The sequence below is a fragment of the Charadrius vociferus genome, unplaced genomic scaffold (genome assembly GCF_000708025.1).
Source record: "Charadrius vociferus isolate BGI_N301 unplaced genomic scaffold, ASM70802v2 scaffold15, whole genome shotgun sequence".
Classification (NCBI taxonomy): domain Eukaryota; kingdom Metazoa; phylum Chordata; class Aves; order Charadriiformes; family Charadriidae; genus Charadrius; species Charadrius vociferus.
Genome location: NW_009650064.1, coordinates 12,393,169 through 12,419,013, shown reverse-complemented (window position 1 = coordinate 12,419,013; position 25,845 = coordinate 12,393,169). Strand labels below are relative to the sequence as shown.

Here is a 25,845-nt window from a genome sequence, read left to right as displayed (position 1 = left end):
ACATATGGCATAGTGCCACTGTTCAAGTGCAAAAAGGAAACTGTAGGTGTTAAGACAGTAAAGCAGTGGAAATTTCTATAGGTCTGTTGGATATTACACTCATGAAGAAATGAGTGATGATTTCAGTTTATTTTTGGGATACGTTTAATTTGGAATGCCAGAATACATCACAAGTGGTTGCAGCTGCTGTAATTCAAGGGTACGGAGCTGTCAGTCGGTGCTTCTTTCTAAGACAAAAATCTTGACTTTTTTTTTCTCTGTTCTAGTTTTTAAAATAATCTGTCATCATATTAAAGCTTAAGGAAAGATTCAACCATCGTGAAACTACCTTCATTTTTTAAATAAACAGACTATTGTGTTGCAAAAATCTTAAGAAATAGACGTTCACTGGGAAATCAGTGCAAAAGATTTTAATTCTGTGATGAATTTAGATCCATTAGATGCAGATTTATTGGCTGCTGGGGGTTCCTCCCCTCGAAGCAGCTTCTTAAAACATTTTCTCTCTGGACATAATTTGAAGCTGAGCTTTGGAAATACTGCCAGAAAAGCTTTCTCCAGCCTAACAGGCATGTTGGTTTAAAGCAGAAGCTCTCCAAAAGGAGGAAGGCCTTTGATGTGTTATTTTTTCCATGTGAATTGTAATTGTTTGCTTTATGTGAGCAGTGATGAATAGAAGTCGTGCTTCAGATGTAAGAGTTACATTATAGTGTTCTAAGTTTAACTTCTTGAATTACTCTTAGCAGAGCAAAAAAGTTGAGGAGGAAGTCAGGCCTTCAGACTAAGGACTATCATTTACTGTATTTTTATGTAGTGTTTTTACCAGACCTCGAACTACCCGATTGGATGTTAGGGGCACTTAATGGAACAGTTTTAAATTGCTGAGTTTTCTGTGAGTGATGCTATGGCATGCAAAATGGCAGCATAGCATCATGTGTGCAGCTGATAGGTCCATAGAGATATTATTTTGAGATAATTTTCCTCTGTAACTGCATGTGCTTATGAAGTTCCTGAGAGCTCACTTTGTTAGAGAATCCATTTTTCAGGATTAGAATTAATTTGAGGGCATAGGGAACTGCTGTAAAGAAAGGTGTGGTGGTGGGGAAGGGATTACAAAAATAACTACTTTTCATATACATGCAGCTGAGATGGAATCTATGGTTAGATTGGGTTATTTGGTTTGGTTTGTTTTTTGTTTGGGGTTTTCCTCCCCCTCACCCTCCTTGCTCCCAGGAGGCAGAGTATGCTGATGACACAGGAGGAGAAAGAAAAGCGAGTTTCTAGTAGCAGTTTTTGATCATCTGTTTCAGCTCCTATTAGCTTTTAGGCAAGTTTAATTAGTGAATTATACATATGGATAGTCATTTATCTTTGTCTGTATTCAGATGAGTCTAACTAATTGAAACTGAGCACAATATTAGTTTCCTTGAGCAGTGTCTGTTCTGTTAGGCCACTTAATCTCCCCTACAGAGAGAAGCTTTTCAGACTTAAAAGGCTGTAGATTCCACAAACAAAATGGAAATAGTCCTGATTTTTTGTTCTAGATTTTTTTTTTTTATCCAGTTTGATTAAAGAATAAGGTGATTTGGTGTTGAGAAACTTAGGTGATAGGAATATTTGGTCTGTATTCTGCAAATATAATTGACATCTTAGCAAGTATCATTAGTTTGTGGTTCTTATCAGAAAAAGAGTGTCCTTATGATGATGTGCCATGACCGCAACATAAGTAACAGAAGCTTCCTATTGAACTGTATAGAATACATCATATTGAACTGTATTGTACTTTTTCCTCTACAAAGAGAAGGTGTTTAAAGTTCTCCAAGGAATATTAATTTTTTTTTTTCCTCATAGTAAACATTAATTCTACTTGTCGTGCGTGGTATACACAGACTTGATAACTGTTCAGATGTCAGGGCTTTCATTTAATTTACAGTGTGGCATTAGCATTAGCTATTTCCATATCTGCAGTTAAACCGTTATTTCCAATATGACAGTTAGTTTTAAAAAATCTTTATGCACCAATTTCTGTGAAGCTGCAATACACAACACACACCTCTGTAGCTTGGCCATTAGTTGCACGATGTCGCTTATTTTCGCTCAGCCTTGTGGTCTTCTTGTAATGAAGGCTTCCATCTTGTGTTTCTGCAGCACATTTGTCATTGATCTGCATCTCCTTTTTACCATGCTGGCTTGTTATTTTCATGGGAAACAAAAAAACTACATTGTAAATCTTGATTTTCTTTTTTTATCAGCTTGATTGGATACATAAAAATGAGCAGTTAAAATGTACTTGTATCTCCATTCTTTAATCAGACATTTGTAAGAAGAAAAGAACCGCTGCAGATGTTTTTAAATTTCATGTGGTGTTTAAGATGTTCTCAGAGAATGAAAATGTCAGCTATCATAGCATCTACCTAACATTTACTGTGTGAGATGCAAGTCACTGATGATTGACTTTGACTGGAGTGACAACACTTTAGGGTACGATAATTTTCGTCTTAATCTGATCCAAAGACAGTGTAATTGGTGTTTTGAAACTACGCAGTGCTGTGTTGCTGGAGTGACAGGAAGCTAGTCCAGATCCAAAATCTGCTGAGAACTTAAAGAATGGTAGATTTAGATGTCACATGTTTGGGACATACTTTCTGTTTCACAGCTCTGATCTGAGGGAGTACTTAGGTATGTCAGAGAGTACGCAAAAAAAAATTAAGCCAGGGTTGAACAAAGATCTGTTGCTTGTTTTCACATAAAAGCCTAATTGCTTTTATTTCTACCTCTTCTTTTCACTGAAGTGTTTTTCTCAGAAGGGTAGAGATTTAGAAGCAACTTGAATGTGACAGCAAACTGAAATTTCTCTGCAGGAGATGCTGAAATGGTACAGTTTCTATTTTGGTTACAATGAGCATTATTTGCTGTTTATAGATGTAAATACCATGTCAGAGGATGTAGTTACAACCTCAGTTGTCACCCCAGTGATCCACACTGGGATTATAACTTGAGGTGAGTATTGATTTAATGCACTAATTCCTGTGTGGTGGAAAGTAACTCTTTTTTTATATGTCTGGTTTCTGTCATAGTCCCGAATTAAGGGTAGTACTTTTCTGCAACGTGTATTTTAGACCCTGTATAGATTATGGGCTCATGACAGCATTAACATTACTTTGCTAATGCTGAGTTTGACCTGTAATGTTGAGGCAGTCTAGTTTTAACAATACCTCTAGCCCCCAAATTTGTGATTTGTTTTAGAAAATGAGAGGAGAAAATACTGATATAATTTGCAAAATCTGATCTCTCATCCTAAACCGTATTGGAGGCAGCTGGTTTTGAACTGTCCTTATTTGCTAAGGAAGAAGAGAGAGTCTTAGACATCCAGTATAAAACGAACTCTGTCATCATCGCTGCTTTTGGTGGCAGCACATGTCAATCAATTTAAGTATGGTCTCAAATAGTTCTTTTCTGCTTTCTCCTAGCTGCTGCTTTGTAGCAGCTCTGAATCATCATTGTCTAAACATTAGTTATTAGTTTTCTAAATGCTCGAAAATCCAGTTCAGATCCCTTGTTGCTTATCAGCCCCTTACTCTCTGTCTTAGTCTTTAATAACAACTAATTTCTTGGTGTTGGATTGTCTGATGCTTCTTTTAGCAAAATTTTCAAGCCACGTTTGAGATCACATCTTAAAAAGGTTGTAGAGAGGCAAATAAGTACATATTGTCTTTATAGTAAGTATGTACCATTAAAGGTGTAACTACTGGAGAGTTTCAGCGAAGCTTGATTCCAGAAAGTCTTAGTTAAATAGCAGAATGGAGGTTTAAGTTTTGTTTGGTCACCTGCAATATTCTGTCCGCTTGTCATGTAATACAGCTATTTAATCCTAAGCCTGTCACAATTAGAAAATAAAGAAGAAATGTCTAATTTGTAGAACTGTATAAGAAATATAACTACTATTATAACTACTTCAGTAATGTGTTTTCTTTAAAACACAGAAGACAGATTGGGAGATACAGACCTAATCTTTATGTAGTCATCTCTCAGCATGAGAAAATGTTGAACCAGTTATCAGGGTTCTAGTTACCTGCTTAAGTGGAGATTTCTAGGGAAGAATGGGGGGTTGGATATGTGAGAACCATTTAATTAAATCTCTGGAAAGAAAGACTCCTGAATCTTTAATATATGTGAGTTAAGAAAAACAAGTACTTTGCACTCAACCAAATCTTTCCTTGCTTTTGGCCCAAATTTTGCTTCCTTTACACTGAAGGCAATTCTTCTAGTCCTGTTTTTATTTCAAATTTGGGGGCGGAGGGTGCAGAATAAGATCGTGATTCTTAGTTTTCAGAATTATTTTTTTTTAATTATGTGTTCCTGCCTGCCTTTACAACCAAGAATATAAATAAAAAAAAATTTGAACAACACTATCTTCTTAAGTTTATTTTCATATCCTTATTACAGTGTTGGAGGACTAAGGAGAGCATTCATTAAGAGCTAATTGTGGTTGTGGGTTTTTTTAATTGCAGGAGTCAGAGTTACCGGCAGAACTGAATAATGAAGGATACTGTGATTTTAACAGCAGGCCAAATGAGAACTCTTACTGCTATCAGCTCCTGCAAGAGCTCAACGAGCAGAGGAAGAAAGGCATTCTTTGTGATGTTAATATTGTGGTGAGCGGGAGGGTCTTCAGAGCTCACAAGAACATCCTGGTTGCAGGCAGCCGCTTCTTTAAGACTCTGTATTGCTTTACAAACAAAGAAAGCCGTAACCAAACCACTGTTACCTATTTAGACGTTGTTGCTGTTCAAGGTTTTTCTGTCATCTTGGACTTCTTATATTCTGGTAACCTCGTACTTACGAGCCAAAATGCCATTGAAGTGATGTCGGTGGCCAGCTACCTTCAGATGACGGAGGTTGTCCAGTCCTGCCGCAACTTCATTAAAGATGCCTTAAACATAAGTATAAAATCAGAAGCTCCAGAGACCGTTGTTGTGGATTACAACAGAAGATCTGTTAGTAGGGATGGTTTATCTCCAAGGGATCAGAAAGTTGCCAGCTTCTGGGCAACACGAAACCTTACCAACTTGGCAAGTAGCATAAAAACGGAGAACGATGGTTACTCTATTGATGAGGGCCAAATGGAAAGCTACCAAATGAATGACTGCAGTTGGGTCCAGGACAGCTCACCTGAAATGGCTGAAAATGAATCTCAAGGTGAGGGAAAAGTTTTCGTATGGAATGACATGGGCGCACAGGGACAATCAGTTCAAGAACCTGGAAAAGCAAGAAGGAAAAACCAAACTGCAAAGAGATTTATTTATAATATACCACCTAATACTGAAGAGAACTCAGAAGATTGCTCAGTGTTGCAACCCTCAGTCCCATATCCAGAAGAAGATTTGTCATTTATTAAAGAAGAAGCAGGTAAATATTGCTTAATGTCAGTCATGTCATTTGAAAACTAAATTGTTCAATAAAGTACATGACAATATAATGTCTATAAAGGTGTGCTGGATAGGATCTTTTAGTAAAGTCAGCATACCAGTCAGGTTACTAAATCAATAATATGATTCTCTACCTTGGGGCACAGCGGTGTATCTTTGGCTAGATAAAGGAATGACAGTGCTGTGCCATGCAGTATGTAACATGCTGTTTACATTTGATGCTTGTGTTGGGGATTGTTACCAGCTGGTAGAAACTAAAATTCTAACATTTACATTTAACCTGTAGTCACTATATTAGGCAAAAAATCAAGGAGTGGTAACTGGTGGCTAATGATGTTTGCTGGTTGCACAGAGAGGAAGGGCTGTTATCATTTCCTTCCCTACTGTAGCAAAATTTTTTTTTTTTTTTTTTTTGTAATCTCCCTCACCTCAGTGTCATCCAGAAACAGAAGTCAACTTCCCACTGCTGTTTATTGTAGGGGTATCTGGGAAGCTACAAAATTAAGTAATCCTGGCTAGTGTAATAGAAAACCTTAAAGCAGATTTGTGAAATGGATAGGAAAGAGATGCCACAATGACATATAATAGAGGGAATATCTTTTTGCTGAACTATTCTTTGAATAAAACCTGAGAGTGACTGAATTCATAGCATCTTTTTCCTTAAGGATCTGTGGTTAATGTAAATGATAGAATAAAATTAAGAAATTGTTTGCTAAACAAATATGGTCACACAAAGAATTCTGAGCAGACTGTTCACAGTGTAATTTGGATTTGGGGCAATTTTATGAAGTTCAGGTTTTGATTTTTTAAGTTATTGTCATTATACTCCATGAATAGTTGAAGTATATATTTGAAATACCGCCATGTACCTGTATCAGTTTTAGATGATTAGCAGTTTTGAAAACTTACCCCAGTTTAGAAGTCAAATTAAAGGTGGATTTGAGACATAGCTGGAACAAAGTTCTTTAGATGTGTCTGTTTCTAAAGCAGTTTAAGATGTATGTGCCCTTCAAACATCAAGGGACTGTAGATATGCTCTGCTTCTCAGGCTCAAGGGGTAGAATTAAGAGGGAAATAAAATAATAATAATAATTAAAAAAAATGGCACTCACAACCATGGGTGTAAATATTTCCAGTTATTTTTCTATTCCAGGGACAAACCAGAGATTTGAAAGCAACCTGAGTTCTGGGAGGGTCTAGGAAGTTATATTTATTTTGGTGGAAGGAAGGATGGCCTTAGTTTGTTCCTGTACCCCCAGACTTGTTTGAAAACAAGGCTGAAAGGAATCCTTTTGGTAGTGGCAGGGACAGGCCATTTCTCCTGGGGCCCTGAGACGCCTCCACCCGCAGTGTTGTGTGGTGGATGCTGGTCTGTGTGGCCGGCAGCTGCTGAGGTGCACGGAGGCCGCAGGTGGAGTGCAGTGTGGTAGAAGGCATGTGGTACTCTGCACTGGGCTGAGCCCTGCCAGCGAGTGTGCATGAGCACCACACTGGCATGTGTCAATATAGGGTGATGCAGGCTGGAGCTACAGATGTGTACGTCTGGCACGTGAGCATGGACAGCCAGTATGAGATGCATCCATATAGTTAGCAGGTAGGGTGGCACAACAGGAGCAGCTCTGGAGAAGCAGCTGTGCTGAGGAGCTAACACTCATTCTGTAAATGCTTCAGGGGGTTTGTTTATCTCTAGTCTTCATCTCTGAACGCAGTGGGTAGGTCTACTTCGGCTTTGCAGTTCAGCTTGGGAGTGTGCACTTGTAAAGTGAATTTCCTGATCTTCTCTTACTGTCTAAGCTTTCTTAGCCTAAGCAGGGTTTTTTCTGGCTGAAATGAAAATAGAAGCTGTGTTTCAGAAACCTGCCTATTGTGTGCCAGCTGCTAACAGGCCTTGGGTCCACAGCACCAGGTTGGATTTAGTCTTAAGTAAAGCACATTTACAGGTGTATAGTGGGGATATTGAGTCCTCAGCACCCACACAACAAATCTGCCTGTGCTGGGCTACACTACTTGCTTATACATCCTTAGTTGCAGCAGCATGAAAAAGAGCAGCAGAGGGTCTGGAGCAGGAACTGAGGGCGTGTATATATATTAATTGCACAAACATAAATTTCTGACAAGATTTAGCATGCAATTTCTATTTCTGATTTATATGGGGTAGATATTCAATCTCTCTTACTGTTGGAAATACCACAGAGAATATGTCTACTCAATGATGTCCCCAGCAACAGAAATAAACACTTGTTTGCATTCTGCAGAATTCGAATATGTGCTGTGGAGCTTTCTTGAAGAAATAATGGAGGGTATGGGCAGTGCAGTAATGATTAAACAAGTTTAGTTCTTGTTCAGTTTTTTTGGACAGAAGCACCAAGGTTTCCAGTAACACATTTTGCTAAAGAATTAAATTACAAAATACATCCATGCAACATCTTGATGAAAAGAGCTGTACTAGAGGCTAGGGGCACACTGAATTTGTGCTGTGGTTTCTGCGAAAGTTCTGTGTTTGCAGGGGGGAGTGTATTTTATTGAACTATAAAATAGTGTCAACTAATGATCTCCTTGGTACTTTCAGAGCACAACATAAGCAGTCCCAGGCAAATAATTACATTTTCTGTCAGTGTTAGAACTATTTTGGAAGCCATATCTAATATTTTTATAAGATGACCTTTACTTTTAAGAAGTTCCTATGTGCATGCACATTGTTTGAAACAAGAAGAGATATTGGAAGTAGGGCTTGATACTGCTTACTTTCACTCGTAGTTTGTGCTTCAGCATTCGGTGTTCTTTCTCCTCTACTGCTGGCTAGCTTTTTCTTTGATCTGCAGGTAGATTCCACTCTTAAACACTCTTCTTTCAATTGTTCCCTCTACGCCCAAGAGAAGGTGCAAGAGGGAGGAGGAAGGGGGAGGAGTGGAGAATTGGAAGAATGACAAGAATGAGTTGTAGAGTAACCCGCGGGTTATACGGTAACTTTTTAGTTGTGGATTAAATTTCTTGTGGACATGAAAATCTACCAAAAATAATAGGCACTGGGAGAGTTAAAAATGCGTAAGAAAATGTCTTTTGGAATAGATAGAACACAATGCTGTGAGAAGAAAAAGAAAGAATAGTAAAATCTTATGATGAAAGCTAAAGAGTGTGCTGTCCCTTTAGTTGCTAAAAGGGAAACAGTGAGCTTCTGCTATTATGCTTTGTGCTGATGGGGATAACCAACACCAGTTGTAGTTATGAGGTGTCCAGTTACATGCAAAGTGAGTTGTGTCCTTGATTATGGCTTTGGGTTATCTGGTGTTTTTGTGAGGGGAACAAAATACCCTAGATATGGTGGAAGGGAAGCCTACTTAGCACTCCTCTCACTACAAAAATTTACCCCAAAAGCCACTCCCTTGAGTTCTATAGTAAATGGACTTTCCAGTTGGGTACTACTAGGTAAGTATTAAATAATCAACAGTAAAAGCTTTCTTAAGTATCTGCTACCCCTTTTGTACCAGTAAAGCAAAAATGTTAAACTCTTCCTTGCTGAATGTGAGTTTTCCTACAGTTATCCATAAGGTTATGTCAGCTTCTCCTTCCTCTCACCCTGCATTTCCAGTGAGTTTATATTTAACACCTTCCCTGTAAAAAAAGTAGCACTTTGAGCTTCAAAAAAGTCCATTAAGTTGAGATGGATTTTAAATCATATATACTATCTTACTTAATTTACCTACTTTGACTGAAGCTTTCAAACATTTTCCAATTTTAGCTATACTAATTAAAATAGCTGTGTTTCTTTGCACTGAATGTTACCACCAATCTTAATGTTTTCCCTTCTAGTTGATAATCTGGTAAAAAATGTCTTTACTGTTTACAGCTGGGGTGCATCCTACAATTAACCATTTACCATGGTGAAAATAACAGTGCAATCGGTCAGCATCTGTCAGTCTTTCCGGTTCATAAAAGCTCAGTGATTCTAATTCATCATAGTCTTAGTGCCTGTTTGTAGGGTTTTTTTATAAATTTTTATCACTTCTTGAAATGGTTTTTCATTTGGGCCTGTTCTTTTGAGTACAAGTGTCCTATCCTCAGGCTTCAGAACACAACTGTGAAGCATTGCTTATGCTTTCCAGAGCTGACTGTGTGGATTCTTAAGGAGACTTGTATCTAATATCCCAATAGCTTTATGAAGTTACCACTGGATTATTTGTTACCATGATTTTCAGGCTAGATAATGCTGTATCATATATTGTGGTGGGGGTGGGGCTGAGGGAAAGGGTAACAGGGGCAGGATGAAAACAGACCTTTTGTGGAACAAGCAGGTTCCTGAATGACTTGGTAGGGAGTTCTTAAGGAATTTACTTCAGCTTGCTGTAGAAGCAGCTACCTTTCAAATGGATACAAGCAGCAGCTAAACCTGCTTACAAAAAATGTAGTGCTGGTCACAGTTTTCCTCATGGCATGTGGGAGCAGCATATCACAACTCGATCAGGATGTTAGAATAAAGAAAGGTGACTTTGTATTTGAAGAAATCAAAACTTATGGACTTATCTGGACATGTATATATTTCTTGTTGGGATTAAACCCCGCTTGACTGTCTGAATTACAAATAAAATAAATTTTAAAAAAGTAGTATAAGAAAGTTGAGCACTTTTTCCTACTTTTCCGAGGTACTATGACTCTGTCAGATCTTTGTCAGATCTCCAGCTGATACCCTGATGGAAAGATTTAAATTGCTTAATGGACATTTAACCTCTTTATTTGCCCCATTTCCTATGTAACTTGGTATTGAAGGCCCCATAGATTTTTGGAAGTCACCTAAAGAGAGTACAACATATGAGGGTCAACCTCTTCCCCATTTGTTAAATTTACATCTCCCAGTGGTGATCCCGAAAAGAGATTGTCATGGTATGGTCAACCAGTGACCTTGCAACTTTAAGAAATGTTCTGCCTATTACCATTTAGTAGTTTGGTTTTGGTTTGTGTTGGGTTTTTTGTTTTAGTTTGTGTTTTGTTTTGTTTTTTAAAAAGCAAGCAAGGTAGATGGGTTGGGGAAGGAACGTTATGTGGTGTCTACAGACCTTCAGCTAGCTTTCTTCCTACATCTCAAAGATGTAGCTCAGTAAGTCAAATCTAATTAATTTTATCACATGCTGAGCAGTAAAAGTGTTTTTCAGATCCTTTTGAATGGTAGGTGATTTTTCAGCCTGGTGTGGAGCTTTTTTAAACTATCATGAAGATTAGAATACAACTTCCTTTAAAAAGCTTTTTTTCCAGATAGTAATTGCCCTAGAAAGTGAAGTCTTGTTTTTATCCACAGCTTCCTTATCTCCTACATGCTTGTCATCACATGCCTGTCCATTCCCATATGATAATTATGAAGCTAAAAGGCTGCTAAAGAACTTTTTAAAAGGTATCCTTTATGCCTTAACTGAAATATGGTACAAGGAGAAAACTATGTTAGGTTTCTTATTTAACCTGGAGGTTTACTCTGTTGGTAGGCCTATTCAATTCAACTGCATCACCGTAACTCCCTGTGAGATCACTCTTACGCTAGAGTGACTTTTTCATGTAAGAGTTTATGGAAGTATAAATTGATCAATTGCTGTTCAGTTACTCTGGGCTTACACATCTGAGTGTGTTGTATGGTTTGGGGTTGGTTGGTTTGTTTGTTTGTTTTAAATTTGAGTGAAGGGCTATGTCATCCTCAGTGTTGGTAGCTGAGTAGAATAGGTTTTAAGCGGCATGTAGTTTAAGTGAAAGATGTTTCCTTCAGCTTCTCTTTTTCAGGTGCTCTGTCCTTGCTGAGTTGTTTTTTGGGGTGGAGGAGAGAGGCAGGCAGCACTTCTTACTTCAGCCAGTTTCTGGCAGGTATCAATAAATATATCCAACCAGAAATCTGTTCATAGCGTAGAAAGTTTGTACTAAATGTGGGATACTATAGCATAGTGAGCTTATACTGTGCGTTTACCCTAAAGCTCATTGTAGTACTTGCAGTACACATGCCTTGGTAGGAATACAGCTTTAACAGACAATTTCACTTTAACCACTAGCCTTCATTGGTGCAGCTTTGTTAGTTACAAGCTTCATCCTGTTATACTGGGAACAGTGGAGAGCAGAGTTAGCAAGATCAGGGTTGTCATTTTTACTGTAAAAATGGAGCCACAATTACAGAACTCTAGTCACTTCTGGTATTACCAGGGTTCCTGGGGTGTTGAGGGGACATTTTTAAAAACATGATCTTTAAAGCTGGAAAAACCACACCTTTGTTAAGTAGCAGTTGTCTTTCATGGTCGGGTCCTGTGTATGAAAAGTATGAGCTGCATAAAAGTTCCAGTCCTTTACACATTTGCTTGCTTGTGATTTGAGTTGATCCCCTTTCTTTAGGGTGAAATATTGCATGTTATTTTGTAAGGAGAGCACGACGCCACTCTGGCAAGCTTAGTTTGCAATGTACTCCCAGATCATATTATGCAGAATTCCCAAGGAAATATCTGGGATTTTGGTTTTGTGAGGGTTTTTTTGTGGGCTTTTTTCCTTTTTTTTTTTTTTTTTGAAGGGTTGGGTTTTTTATTTCTTGTTTTCGTATTTTTACAGATTTGCATCTCTATCTTTTCTTCAAAGCCCAGTGTAAAGACAAAATCCCTTGGTATTCTTGGACAAAGTTAGGCTTTGGCAAAGTAAGTCAGGAATGAATGATACTGAGATGCCAGTTCAACACGAGGGGTTTGGTCAACTATGCTACTGCTTCTAAGACTGCCCGCAATTAGAGAAGTTTGAGAGAGTAGAGAATTAAAGATCTCCTTAACATTTCCTTTCCACTGTTTCAGCTTAAAAAGTTGTTTGGACCAACACAGTCTCTACACAGCAGTGGTATCTGCGTGTATGTCTTTACATAAGAATAAATATAAATGAAGACCCCTATCAGTTCTTGGTGTGTTTGTCTCAACTACAGCAACATCAGTGGTCTTTGATCATGATGTGTGGTGATACTTCTATTTCCCGTCCCTCAACTCAAGCTGGTGAAATGGTAGCAACAGCAGTTCTCTAATGCTGATGCAGAAAGAAACTTAATAACCCTTGTATTAGGGCTAAGATGGGAATAAACTTAATTTTCCTTTTTTTTTTTTTTTCCTTGGATGCTTTTTTTTATGCATTCATTAGGAAGAAACTGGCAGCTTTCAGAACAAGTCAAACGTTCTTCCTTGGATTTGTTCTGTAGTTACTTTTTCAAAGAGTTAGCAAGAAAATAGGAGCAGAACGTAATGCCAAGACATTTATTTCCGTTACCAGAGTACCTGGAATGGTTGGTGGTTTTTTTACTGTATTGAAGGATCTTATTCCTAAATGCCAGTCAGTTTCTAGGAGTTTCATGCAGCCTTTCAGGTGTATATCTCCTTGAAAGTCCTACTTACATTAACACTTTAAATATAAGACTTGATGAAAAGGGGATGTGAAATGTTTATATTAGAAGTCTTTGAGTTATCTTTTGAATACTTTACTTGAGAAAGCTCTTGAGGTACATCCTTAAATTGACTTGCTTGCAGTGTTCATGATCTGGCCGTTGAGCTCACAACATAGTCCAGAAGCTTATGGATGAAGGTATTTTCTTGGCAGTGAAGTCAAGAGGCGCTATTTTCCTGAAAATACCTTACTGAGTCACATGCTGTTTAACATCATCAGTGATCAGCATAGTAAGGGCAGAAGATGCTCTCAGCAGGTTTGCAGGTGACATCAAATCAGTGGGAATGGTTGATATGCTAGAGGGCAAGGCTGGGCTGGTATTCAGATGGTCCTCAACAATCTGTAAGAATTGGCCAACAGGAACCCCCGAGATGCTGTGCAAAGACAAATGTTCAAGTCCTGCATCTGGAAGTAACAACCCTGTGCATCAGTACAAGCTGAGCACTGAGTGGCTGTGTGTAACTCTGCAGAAAAGAGCCGGGGGTCCTTGTGAACAGCAAGCTGAACGTAAGTCGGTAGTGCGTCCTAGGAGCAGTGAAGGCTGGCTTCATAGTGGTGGAATTAGCAAGAAGGCTAAATGGTGGCATTAGTCAGCAGGCTGTGGGAAGTGATAATACTACCCCTGTACTTGGTACTGGCAAGATCACATTTGAAATCCTGTGCCCAGTTTAGGGCAGCCCATTACAAGTAAGATGCTGGCAAGTTGGAGGAAGTCCAGTGGAGAGGCACTAAGGTCGTTAAGGGGACGGTGAACATGTTCAAGGAGAGGCTGAGAAACTGAACTTATTTAGTATGGAGAAGGCAGAGGGATCTGCCTGCTGTCTTCTACTACCTTAAGGGGATTATAGAGAAAACGAACCCAGGTGCTTTTCAGAGGTGCACAGTGAAAGGGCAGGAGGCAGTTGTCACAAGTTGCAGCTAAGGAAATTCCAGTTGTATATGAAAAAAACTGTTGACCATGAGAGCAGTTGTGTTGGAACAGATTGCTTAGAGGATTTGTGGACTCTCCCATCCTTGTAGATATTTAAAACTTGGCAAGGTTCAAAGCAACATGCAGTTCAGCTTTGAAGTTAGCCCTGCTGTGAGTAGGAGGTTGAACTAGGTGACCTTCAGAGGTCCCTTCAGACCTAAGTTTTTGTTTGAATCAGTGATAGTCCCTGAGAACAGTAAGTCCCCCACAAATGAATGATCTGGATGAGGAAAGCTCTTACTATCTTCTGTTTCACTGATGTACCCTTTGTGGGGAAAGATGAGCGAAATAGCCTTCTGATGTGAATGGCACCCCTTTCTCGGGAGTTTTTCAGGGAATATATGATAAGCAAGTTGAAAAAGCAAGTGGCTGATACATTTGGCATCAATTGATGGTCATCTGGCAGGGTTAGTTGGTGATAGATCTGCCTCCATAGCCTAGGCAATAAACCATTTTTTTCATGAATGAGAAACAGTAAACATTAAGAGCAATTGGGAGCAGTACATAGAGTATGAGTAAGATTGCATTGGCAAAATGTCTTAAGTTTGTCTGAGCCTTCTGTTGCAAGAGGCAGTTGAGAAGCAATATGCTTTGACCCCTTTTCAGAAGCAAGGTTAAAGATGTGAGTAATGCTCTGGGAACAAATGGAGTACAATATATTTTCTTTCCCAGTATGTCAGTCTTGGCAGTGCTGTTTTTTCTGTCGTGTTATCTAACAAGCAACAAATCCAGCTCTCTATTAGCAATCCAGATTGTATCAGTAGATTACCACTGCTCTCTTTACAATCCTTGAAAGCTATGGCCTAATCGCTTATCCTGTCTACTTTCTGTCTTTTTTTAATTGATCTGAATGAGCTGTCAATGTCAGAAAACCTAGTGAAAAAAATAGTAGTATTCCTTTTTCTCTTCTTTTGGCACTGTTTTTAGTGGCAATATGTGAAAAGAAAACAGAAGTTAAGTTTATTACAGACAACTGTCTAATGCAAAGTTTTGTATCTTCTCCCTCAGCGCACCCTATGTCCATATCCCTTTCTATAATGATCTGTTCAATGGCTTTTATCATTGTTCTTCTCATTAATCTCCGTGATCGTCCCCTACTCAGTAATGTCTCCTTTTCTTTCCAAAAGATCAACTTATTTCTGGTTACAGTAAAAGAGCAAAACTTGTCAAAGTGAGGATGTTTCCACAGAGATGCATTCTCTCTTTCTGGTGATCCTCCCCTGCCTCTTGCCTTCAAAACTGAAAATCAGCGTGTCTGGCTTCTGGTTATCCTTTTTTCCTCAAAACAAACACAGTAGAACATAAAATCCTTCCATAAAGTTTTTGTTAGTTGTGTAAAGCCTCCACAACCACTTCATTGTATTTTGGACTGTCTGCTTAAATTGATATCTTGAGAATTTTAGTGCTGATAGTTGATCAGCTTATTTGGATTCTGTTCTATTTTTATTATTTTGGGTTTGTTTGTGGGGTTTTTTTAAGATCGGGTTACTGATAGAAACCTCCATGCAGGGTAGAAGAATGGGTAGATGTTGGAGGCTAATTGACATTTGAATTATTAACTTACACCTCTTTTAGGCATCAACTAAATTGTAAAAAGGTATCCTTAGATCAGAGGAAAGTTGTGGTCAGATGACCTGGTCTGGAGATACAGAACACTATTGCTTCTAATTACCCTATGTTTTGTTATTTTGTTTTTGTTTTGTTTAAAAGATTTCTCAATGCTGTCTATATTTCCCCCTTTGCACCCCACCCCCAGTCTACCAGTACAACTGCATATGTAGTTGCTTTCAGTCTCCTACCAAAATCATCCAGGCTTAAGTTGACAGGAACAGGTTAGTGACTGTGTCTGCAGTTTTGCAATCAGGTTTCAGAGGGCAGTAACCTGGGTAGGGGGAAGAATGGGAGAAGATGTTACGAGCCACAGGGGTCTGTAACATCTTATACTTGGCTCGGCTACAGTCAGAAGCTTATCTGACTGTAGGCTATATGTCCACCTGGGGAAACTAGTAGAGGCTAGGTATTGCACTTCCAGTTCCCAGTCTGTATGTAATTCATGTCTTTCCTGTATGGATGAGCTGTTAGACATTAAAAAATACTTTTTTGTTGTTTTGTTTTGAGCACATTGTATGTGTGCTTAATCTAGAAAGCAGGTTTTCTAGGTCAACGAATTATTCTAAGAATAAGCATTAGGTTTAATTATGATCTACTTAGTCCTGTACTGAGCAGAGACTGAAGTGTCTGTAGCAATCTCTTGTGGTATCTGTGCCGGTGTTCTTTCATGTTATAGCAGGTCCTCTCTTTAAATTGGAGGTAGAAAGATTTAGTAGCTATTATCTGTGCTAGACTACAACTCTTAAGTCTATTTGGCTCTCTGCTGAGTCTTTTGCTAAGATATAGACCAATGCAGGGATTTGTGCTGCTAACTTCCTTAAAACTTCAATACTGGCTGTGAGCATAAACAAATGTTCCTAATGAAATTCAGCTTGTGTTCTCTTAGATCCAGAAGAACTATCAACGTGACAGTGTCACAAATCTGCTCAGCTTGGTATAGCTCTTACTTCAAAGACAGACTCGAAGTATGCATATTTTGAAGAAAGCTATGCAATATGGCTTATACACAGCATATATGTCACATTTGTGAGCAGTACAGGCTTGGTCTGTTGATCTTAGATATTCCTCCCATAAGGGGGAAAAAACATGTTTAAAATATTTTGATCACTGATCTTCCATTGGTCAACTAGAGACAGGACAGTCCTATTAGAGGGGGAAAACCTGTAACGGAAAGGTCTAATATTTTAAACAGATTATAACAGTTGTTTAATTTTTTTTCTCTGCTAGATCCTGAAGCCTGCTTTAGTTTGGAGGCTTTCAGCCTTGAGCTCAAGTCATTTTTGCTCTTGCCCAGAACTGTACAACACTGCTTCCTCACTAATCCTTTCTTGTGTATTACAGAAGGAAGTTTTACTGCTCACCTCAAAGGAATGTGTGTTTGGCATGCCTGTAGGGTATCTGTGTTCTATTCCTTGAGCAGTTGTGAGATGCCATTGCTGGAGTCCATAGTCCCAAATTAGTGTAAGGAGTTCTTGCCTCTTTTGGACATAACAACAGCTATTAGAGTCAGTAATTTAAAAAAAAAAAAAAAATCTTCCTCACTACTTTGTTCCTTAAAAGAAAAGGGAGATTTATGCCCTTCCCCTTCTTTCTTTTTATACCAAAATAGCTAGGTGGATGTGCTAAAATACTGGGATTTCTCTTCCTTTGTCCACCCAAGCTCTGCTTTTTAAAAGCTCTGATGGAATACCTAGTTTGGCAGTCCTGATCCAGCTTTGCTTATCATTTGCCATTGTCTAACAGATAGGATAGAATTAAAAGCTTCCTATTTGTTAATTGATTTCCTTTTGAACTGTTGTCTTATGTTGCAGATGAAACCACTGCTGCCAACTGTAACGCTGCCTGAGCAGTAAATGAAACTACTGTATATGTCTAATGCTGTGAGGATTTGTAATCTGTCCTTTTTTTCCAGTGAAACTGAAAGTTGTGAGTGTTTCAGCATGCAGCTTACCACTAGCTGCATGAAGTTCTAGTTTACACTAAGATAATTTCCTTTCCTGGAAAAATCCTTAGAATGAACAGTGTAGGGACAAAGGAAAAAGTCTTTGGACTATTAAAATGTACAGTCTCAGGCTTGAAAGTAAAAATGTCTCTATTTGCTATGAAGTCGTTCTTAAGACTTTTCTCAACAGTGACATTGGGAATCCAGTGTGGGGACCTGAGTGCCATCCAGACAAATAAAAGGAAATCTGCCAGTTTCCACTGTGGTTTGTTTACTTAACAACTGTGTGCCTGTGAGGAAAGTAATGGATTTATGAGTTCATGTTTTCCAGCAAACTCCTGTCTTGGGGATTGGGGGAAAGATTGATTTCCACTCTTGCCAGAAAAGTCTTTGCCCCACAAATATGATTTTCTCAAATGCCTAGTGCAGCTTGCTTGTGTACTATTTATAGTTGTCTTCTCTGTCCTGTGTAACAGTGGTTCCATATTCACTCATGCAATTCTTATTTATTACAGAAGTATAGAATTAAGCAAGCAGGGATCTTTTTCTTTTTAAGGCACTGTTCACTTCTGAATGATTTTGTTCTTTTAAAGAGGAAAAAAAGCTACAAAGACCACGTAAACTGCATGAAGAGCTTGTCTAAAGACCAAATGTAAATATGCGAACTAGTCTTTTAAGCTGGTAGGTTCCAAGTAGTTATGGTCTCTTGAATTGATGTGGTTACAGAGTAATGGAGATGATTATTCAAAAAAGAATTTAGACATAGCTGTAGGATACTTTATATAAACAAAGGTATGTAAAGCACTTTATATACCACTGACATATTTTAAAGCAATAAAGAAAATCTCACCTCCAGTAAAAGACGTTTACTTTTGTACCAACTAGACTGCCTGTGGTAGACCAGGTGAAGTAACTACACAAAGCAGTTGTAAAGAGAATCAATCCAGTGGAAAGCTTTTTAGCCCTGTCATGATGATAGTGAGGGAATAAATATCATAGAATCATAGAATGGTTTAGGTTGGAAAGGACCATGAAGATCATCGAGTTCCAATTCCCCTGCCATAGACAGGGGAACTTTTACTTACCATAAAAGTTCCAGTAGTATGAAAAAGGCTTTGAATTTTTCTCAGGGTGGGGTGTTGAAACGGTGCTGTGGAGAATAGTTAAAAGGTCTAATTTCACTGTCATCAGGGATGCAGTTATTTCTTCATTTCAGTATTGAAGATAATGTGAAAGAAGATTGTAATTACTACTTTAAGGTTTGAAACTTCTTTGTCATAGTTTAAAAAGGATATATATTTTGCTCAACAACATGACTGATTAGAATCCAGGAAGCTAAAGTAAGAATATGTCTGTAATAGGTACTTCAAGTGACTTCAAGTACGGACTGCTGCCGGGTACTTCGAGTGACTTCAAGTACGGACTACTGCCGGGTACTTCAAGTGACTTCAAGTACGGACTGCTGCCAGAATCTTGGCCAAAAGAAGCTTGGGAAAATGGCAAGTATATCTAATGGAGAGGAGGGGTTTTTTTGCCTCTGATAGGGCTCCTTTGCCTTCTGTGTCACTGCTGTTGATTAATTTGATTAATTTGTTTAGAGATTTAATTTTCACATAATCTTCTTCCATATCATTTGCCTTTCTGGTTAATGTAAATAGGAGTACTTCCTTGGGGGGAGAAAAAGGGATTCAAATGTATGGAAAAGTAAAACCAGAACATTATATTTATATCAGCTCTTGTATTGTGCCTGAATGTGAAGGTACCAGAGTTTTTAATGATCTAATGTGTGGAGGGGGAAGCTTAGTAAGGTAACTACAGATAACTGCGCTTTGAAATTGAACACTTGGATGATGAGGATACGAAGTTAAGTATAATTTTAAAAGTAGATCTTAGAGCATACTTCTCGCTATTAAAAATAAAAACTTAATTACAATACAGATTTTGAATTCAATGCAGCTATAACTAAAGCACTCTGCAGCCAAACCTGTGTTACATAACCTGCTCTTCCACAGCTTACGTGCCTTTCTTAATAGTTCAAGCGAGCAATTATCTGTAATTATTTTTCTGTCTGAAAACATACCAAAAAAACCCACCACATCTAAAATAATTATTGCTAGATCCTTAAAATATATAAACTCCTCAGTAAAAAGAGGATCTTAAGAACTGGGTAATAGTAATGCCTACCTCTTCTCTGTAACTTTAAGGTATTACTGGGATGTGGTTTATGGTTTACTTTAAATATTTTGGTTTTTACAGTGGAAGAAATTGGGTCATCAGAAGGTGAAATTCACTAGCAGGCGAGGGATTAGAACCTCTGGTCTTAGGAGGTCTGCCTGTTCTTAAATCATTAAATTCCCATTTATCTTACAGCCCAGATGTCTGCCTGTCTGTCTTACCCCTGTTGATGTGTGTAAGACTGCAATTTAAAACCTTTTCTAAACTTATTTTTCTATATGTAAGCCATTACATGGCATGTTGACATGGAGCTTGCGTGAGTGCTTTGATATACCAAGGCAAACTTTTGAATATTGGGAAAATTTAACTCCCATGTCATGATGGATTTTGAAGGTAGGAGGACGCATCTTAGATATAGGCATGCGGGCCTGTGCACATAACACACAATTGGTTTTGCGTTCATCCTGCCAGCAAGGACATTAGAAACTCTTGCGCATATAATCCTGTAGTTTTAGCCAGTGCTTTTTGGATGCTTCTAGATGGTTACGATTATGTTCATAAATTATCTCACTGTAGTAAGTTGAGTCAGTACCCTATTTTCAAAATAACCCTTGTATTCCTGTGGCCTTCTTCATAGCTGTCACAGCATCCTGTGCTTTTCTATTTCACACAGTAATAGGCACCTGTAGTAAACCTGTTTTGCACGTACCCTTTGAGCAAGCTATGTTATCCTTAGTTCAAGGATATGTAAATAGCGCTCTTCCATCATAAGGAAGAAGTGGGATATTGCTATTTCCAGAATTTTTTTGCTCTCTATTTTTTCTACTGTTAGACCAACATAGACTTTGGGTAGAGAATAGCTAAGATCTGAACCAGTAACTTCCCTTCTTAGCTATTTCAGAATTTTTCTAACTCTTACTATCCTGCTCCTTTTGTCAATATTCTTTCTTGCCTAGTTATAGTTTCTTTTTGTATTTATCTGTAGAGCAAGATCTTCGCAGGCAGTTTCTGCCCATAATTCTAAATAGAATACCAGGAGATAAGGTTGTAACTGTCTAAATGCCTCAGAGCTAGAGGGTTTCTAATCCAGAATAAAGTGTTTTCTGGTATAGGTGACCTCTAGAAAATGGAATACTGTTAACTTGTAGCTAACTGACTCTGGTTCATGAAATAAGACTTCTTTTCAAAGAATTGATCTGTACTTCTGTAGTAAAAGTTCCATGGTTACAAGTAGGTATTTTTCTAGCAAGATCGTACACGTAGAAGCTACCAGTATTTGCGGTTACTGCAGGCAGGCATTGTCCTGATTTGGCTGATGAAAAGTCATGTGGGTGCTTTATTGTGTTGGCACCTGTTTATTTTTGTGCACCGGGCAGAACGCATTGAAATAGTTTTTTGTGTTTCATCATCTTTTCTCCTGATGGCTTATTTTCTTGTAGGCGATTCCTCTGCATTAATCATGAACAAGTTGAAGTGTCCACACTGTAATTATGTAGCCAAATACAGAAGAACACTAAAGAGACACTTGCTCATTCACACAGGCGTGAGATCTTTCAGTTGTGACATCTGTGGGAAGCTGTTTACTCGAAGAGAGCATGTAAAGAGACATTCCTTGGTAGGTAACCTCAAGTGTGTGTGTGTATGTACGCACATGTATGAGTGAGGTTTTTCACATGTTTTGCTATTGGGAGAAACACTGTTCTCTGATTTGCCATGATGTAAATTGTTTTATCTTAATCTAAAACGGATGAAGATAAACATCTCTTTGTGATAACTATACCTCTTGCACTCTTAATGAAAAAATGCAGTATCAATTAAGACAGTTGCTGGAATTCTTATAGAGATCATTTCAAGGTGATTTTGAAAGTGACGTGATGAAGAGATGCAGCATATGTAAGTATTCTGTGGATAATGAAAGGGAATTTTGGCTTAGTGTTACTGCAATAGAATAGCACATCTTGTTCTACAGTGCTGTGTCACCATTTTCTGTGAGGACACCCTGTTAATCAGCAATTGCACAATATCTTGGGGTAGTTCTGAAATACTTATTTCACAACTAGACAAAGCTATAATATCTGCTTTGAGATTTAGGAAAGAATGAAAAATATCTGAGATGCAGAAAGTAACCCTCCTTCTGACTCGCATTCTATCAATACCATAATCAGCAGTTGAGCTTACCCTGTCCTGTGCATGTTGCATAACTCAGGATTTGACTTGAGTACTGTGTATCTGAGGATCCAGAGAAAATACTCTCTGTCTTGGGTATTTTGCAGGTACTTTGTATCTAGTCTGTAAGGAAACTAAGACTTCAATATAATATTTACTGTATAAAATCCAAGGTATGTTTTAGTGAAGTAATAAAAGCAAGATCATATTGGTAGTGAGAAGATAATAACATTTTTTCAAGTTATGATTTAAAAAAAAAAAAAAACAAACACACAAAAAAAAAACAAAAAAACCACCCCGAACAACTAATTTTGCAATGTGTTTTGCAGATACTTAAAATAGGTTAGCATATGGAATGGGGTAAATTGCACTTCTCCATTTTGGTAGCTTTCCTCAAACCGTTGAGAATCAGTGGACTACCTTGCTCCCTCATGAAGGTGTTCCATAAGTCTCCATAGCATCCTCACAGTTGACTTTCCATTCCTCAGTGAATAGAAAAAGTGGTTGTGAGCTTCCAAGTTTTAATGCAGATGCAGAAAAGAGCTTTTAGTGTAAGTGGTCCTAAGTTTCCTTTTTAGCTTGGGCTATCATGAAATGGACTTTCTGTTAGCCAGTGATATTACTAAAAGTAAATAATAACCTGAGTCATATGAGGATATAATTATAGAAGATACTTAGAAGACCACTGTAGTAATTTTTAGTATTCCTTAAAATATTTTACAGGTAGGAAAGGCATATGTTAATAGCTCCTACATAAATTTTAGAACCAGCATCTTTCCTGTGTTCCATTGGACTTCTCTCATCTTAGATACACACCTTGCCACCCTGCCACTGCTGCCTTTCTTCCTCCTCCTGTACCACCTGGTGAAGGGTTAGGTGCCTGAAGGGACAGGAGTAATGATGATGTTACCAGTCTGAAGGACATTTTGTTCTGTGTTGCATGTAGGTGACTGCAGTGATGGAGGTGGTGATGGTGCAAGGCAGCTCTGTGGCTGGGCAGAGGAGGTTAGGTCATTATCACCATATTGGTGGTGATACTGTATAACACGTCCTAGCAGCTACTCTACTTCTTCCTTTGTGGTTCACCAGAGAAGATAGCAACAGTGGGTGGTAGTTGGCCTACCAGGAAGAGTAGAGTGGGACTTCAGGTTTCTGTGCTGCAGTATCTGACCAGGTGTTGTTGCTGCAGTTTGGGGTTTTTTTGGTTGGTTTTTTTTTTTTTTTTTTCCCCCTCAGGAAAGGAGATGAAGTCAGACAGGGTGAAAATAGCTGTAGAGTGAGCTCAGCCCAGCCCTGTGCTTTAACTGAAGTGTGCTCTCCCTGATGGAGACAGAACACTTTTTTTTTTTCCTTCCTCTGTATTCAACAACCACCTCGCATTCTGCTTTGTGTGAAACATTATCATAACAAGTCTAGAGGCTGAGGAAAAGACGTGTAGTATCAGCTGTACATATTATACAGCAGGACTGAAGTAACTATTTGTATCTTGACCTTGGGTTTTTTCCCTCATCTGGGTGGTAATTTCTCTTTTATCTAAAATGGCAACTTTTTCAATGTGATGTCAACTGAGATATTTAAGCACATAGTTGTAATCTGTTGTGGGGACACCAGATAGAAGAAAGAAGTCTTCAATGTAATTTTTTCCAAGATTATAACTGTAACACGTAGTTACTGAATTCAGTTACTTGTACAAGGAACATACTCCCAAATTCAAAATTAAAATTGGTGTTTAGTCAAGTTAGTAAACAGCAGCCTTCTAATTTTACACACAAGCTCACTCTACATACAGGACGAAAAATACACCACAGGGACCTGGAAAGATGTTGTTGGGTTTGGTTGTGTCAGGAGGCCGGTGTCGTGGAAGAAGGATCTTGCTCTTTGAATTCACACAGAATTAGTAACTACTGCTTGTTCTTAATGTTTCTACGACTTAAAATTATAAAGACAATTTTCTAAATGAGATATGATTCTGTGTGCAACAGAAGTGCTTACGCTGTTCTCATTGCCTTTCGTAGTCTTGTTCTGTACAGTGAGTAGTCAGAAAATGAACACTCAGCTGCTTACGGAACAGGCAGCTCTTCAGCTACCTGCTGAACCATCAGCAGGTATTTTGGTTGTGGGCAATAGCTCGTGTAGTCAAAATGGTTCTCTAGTACTTCTCTTTCTCTGAACAGTGTTGAGATATCTTTCACAAGAGTTCAAAAAATGATTCTTTGTATTAGTAATTATTAGTAGTTTTATAGTACTATATGCAAACACAACCTGATATGCATATTTTCAGCTGTTAATATTTCTCTTCTGTAGGTGCATAAAAAGGATAAAAAGTATAAATGTATGGTGTGTAAGAAGATTTTCATGCTAGCAGCCAGCGTTGGAATAAGACACGGATCACGACGTTACGGAGTTTGTGTAGACTGTGCAGATAAATCTCAGCCTGGAGGGCAAGAGGGAGCAGACCAGGTGCAGGACACAGATTTCCCTCGGGATGAAGAATACGAGGAAAATGAAGTGGGAGAAGGTGATGAGGAGCTTGGTGATGATGTAGAAGAACAGAATGACCAGTCTCGATGGGATGAATCTGGGGAAGTTTGTATGCCTTTAGATGACTGACAGAGCATATGACTTCAGGGTGCCGCAAATGGACACTATATGAATTTTTGGACTGAAGGCTTGCGAAATATGGTACAGGCTGGATGGTAGTTATGTTGCTGTGAAAAATGTAGGGTCAAAGCCTTATAGCAAAAAAGGATTATTAATTTTTTTATGATATTTGCACAGGACTGTACAGCATACAACCATTTGGTTGAATTATACAGAATCCTCACATCTACAGTCAGTTATCAAAAGAAAAATGTATTTTTTATTATTTATAGGATATAGCTACTTGGGTCCTATTCAGACATAGTAGTAACTGTACTTACATTACACATTCATGTATCTGTTAACATGAATGAAGAAAATTGCAACTTGGTATGGAACTACAAAGACAGCTTTCCGAAATCCACTCGTACTTTGTCAGTGAAGCTAATTTGGGCTAGTGGCTCTTGTTTCCACAAGCATGTCTTTGCCATACGAACCTTACCTCTCCCGTACTCTGAAAGGTGAAAGCCAATCATTTAAATATGCATCACAAATAATGCCAACACCATATTGAAATTTGGGTTTAAAACTTTTGGCTTTATGCTGGCAGGTGGTATAGGTGATAAGCACTGGAGAAGTTAATAATGGCATTAATTGTCTGTTTCTTCACGGTTTTGAATTTTCAGGAAGGTTGTTACTGATTCATCAGTTCCGTAATGATCGTGCAGAAGAAATGACCAATGATGAAAATAATAGACTGATCAGAGCATGTGTAACTCTTCTGCCACTTAGTCAAAAGAGATAGTCATGCTAAAAGGCGTCTGATGTAATAATGTTTCCTCCCTTCTCTAAGGCCCCCCTCCTCTCAGACTTCTTGACTTCCCTGGTGTATACCTCAGTCCCACAGAATAAAAATACAAGGAATGGAGAAAGTGTCATATTAAACGACTTTTTCGTTGATAAATTTCTTACTTGTCCGGTTTTTGGCTAGTTTATGTGATGTGAATTGGACACTAGGCTATTGTGCCCATCGTTTGTCATTAAAATGAACACAAACTATTTTTTATTCTTTTGTACTTAATGGGTTGTTGCTAGTGTTTAATATAAACCAATTACATATAACTTGTTGACTTAATTTGCTGGAATTTTTTTTTTTTTAAAAAACAGAAAGTCCAAAGCAAAATAATGCTCTTTGAGTTGTGTAGTTTTCAGGATGATATGCTCCCTACACTCTTTATTTCAAATTTTCTAGGAGGCATTGAAACTTGAATTTTTGTAGCCATGTGGATTTTTTTTTTTTCCTAAGCTTGTAATATTGTACCAATGATTTCAGGCCTCTTTCGTAGGGAGGGGAGGGCATTACACCTTCATCTTAAACTCCTCTGTGTTGTCTAGCCTAAGGCAAATGAATTCAGGCAATCATTGGAACAATACATCTGATGTACTATTGCGTCACAACGAGTAAATATGCAGAGCATTTATCATGACACATAGCTAGGCCAGTGTGACAGTACTGTATAAAAACCAATTGAGGGTCACCA

General features: G+C 38.3%; 1 protein-coding gene across 1 annotated transcript; it reads left to right on the top strand.

The window, feature by feature from the left end:
* Positions 1–2,077: 2,077 nt before the first annotated feature.
* On the top strand, positions 2,078–25,263 carry ZBTB10 (zinc finger and BTB domain containing 10). Its single transcript, XM_009891958.1, has 5 exons — positions 2,078–2,113; positions 4,509–5,406; positions 18,745–18,882; positions 20,998–21,173; positions 24,029–25,263. The coding sequence occupies exons 1-5, from the start codon at positions 2,078–2,080 to the stop codon at positions 24,332–24,334; spliced, it is 1,554 nt and encodes a 517-aa protein (XP_009890260.1). The 3' UTR covers positions 24,335–25,263.
* Positions 25,264–25,845: the final 582 nt, after the last annotated feature.

Bases quoted from the DNA above. Each gene is read 5' to 3' on its own strand.
- ZBTB10 (XM_009891958.1), top strand. From the start codon at position 2,078: ATGTCGCTTATTTTCGCTCAGCCTTGTGGTCTTCTT. The intron at 2,114-4,508 runs GTAATGAAGGCT...TTTTAATTGCAG, and splicing joins CTCAGCCTTGTGGTCTTCTT to GAGTCAGAGTTACCGGCAGA. The intron at 5,407-18,744 runs GTAAATATTGCT...TGTCTGTAATAG, and splicing joins ATTTATTAAAGAAGAAGCAG to GTACTTCAAGTGACTTCAAG.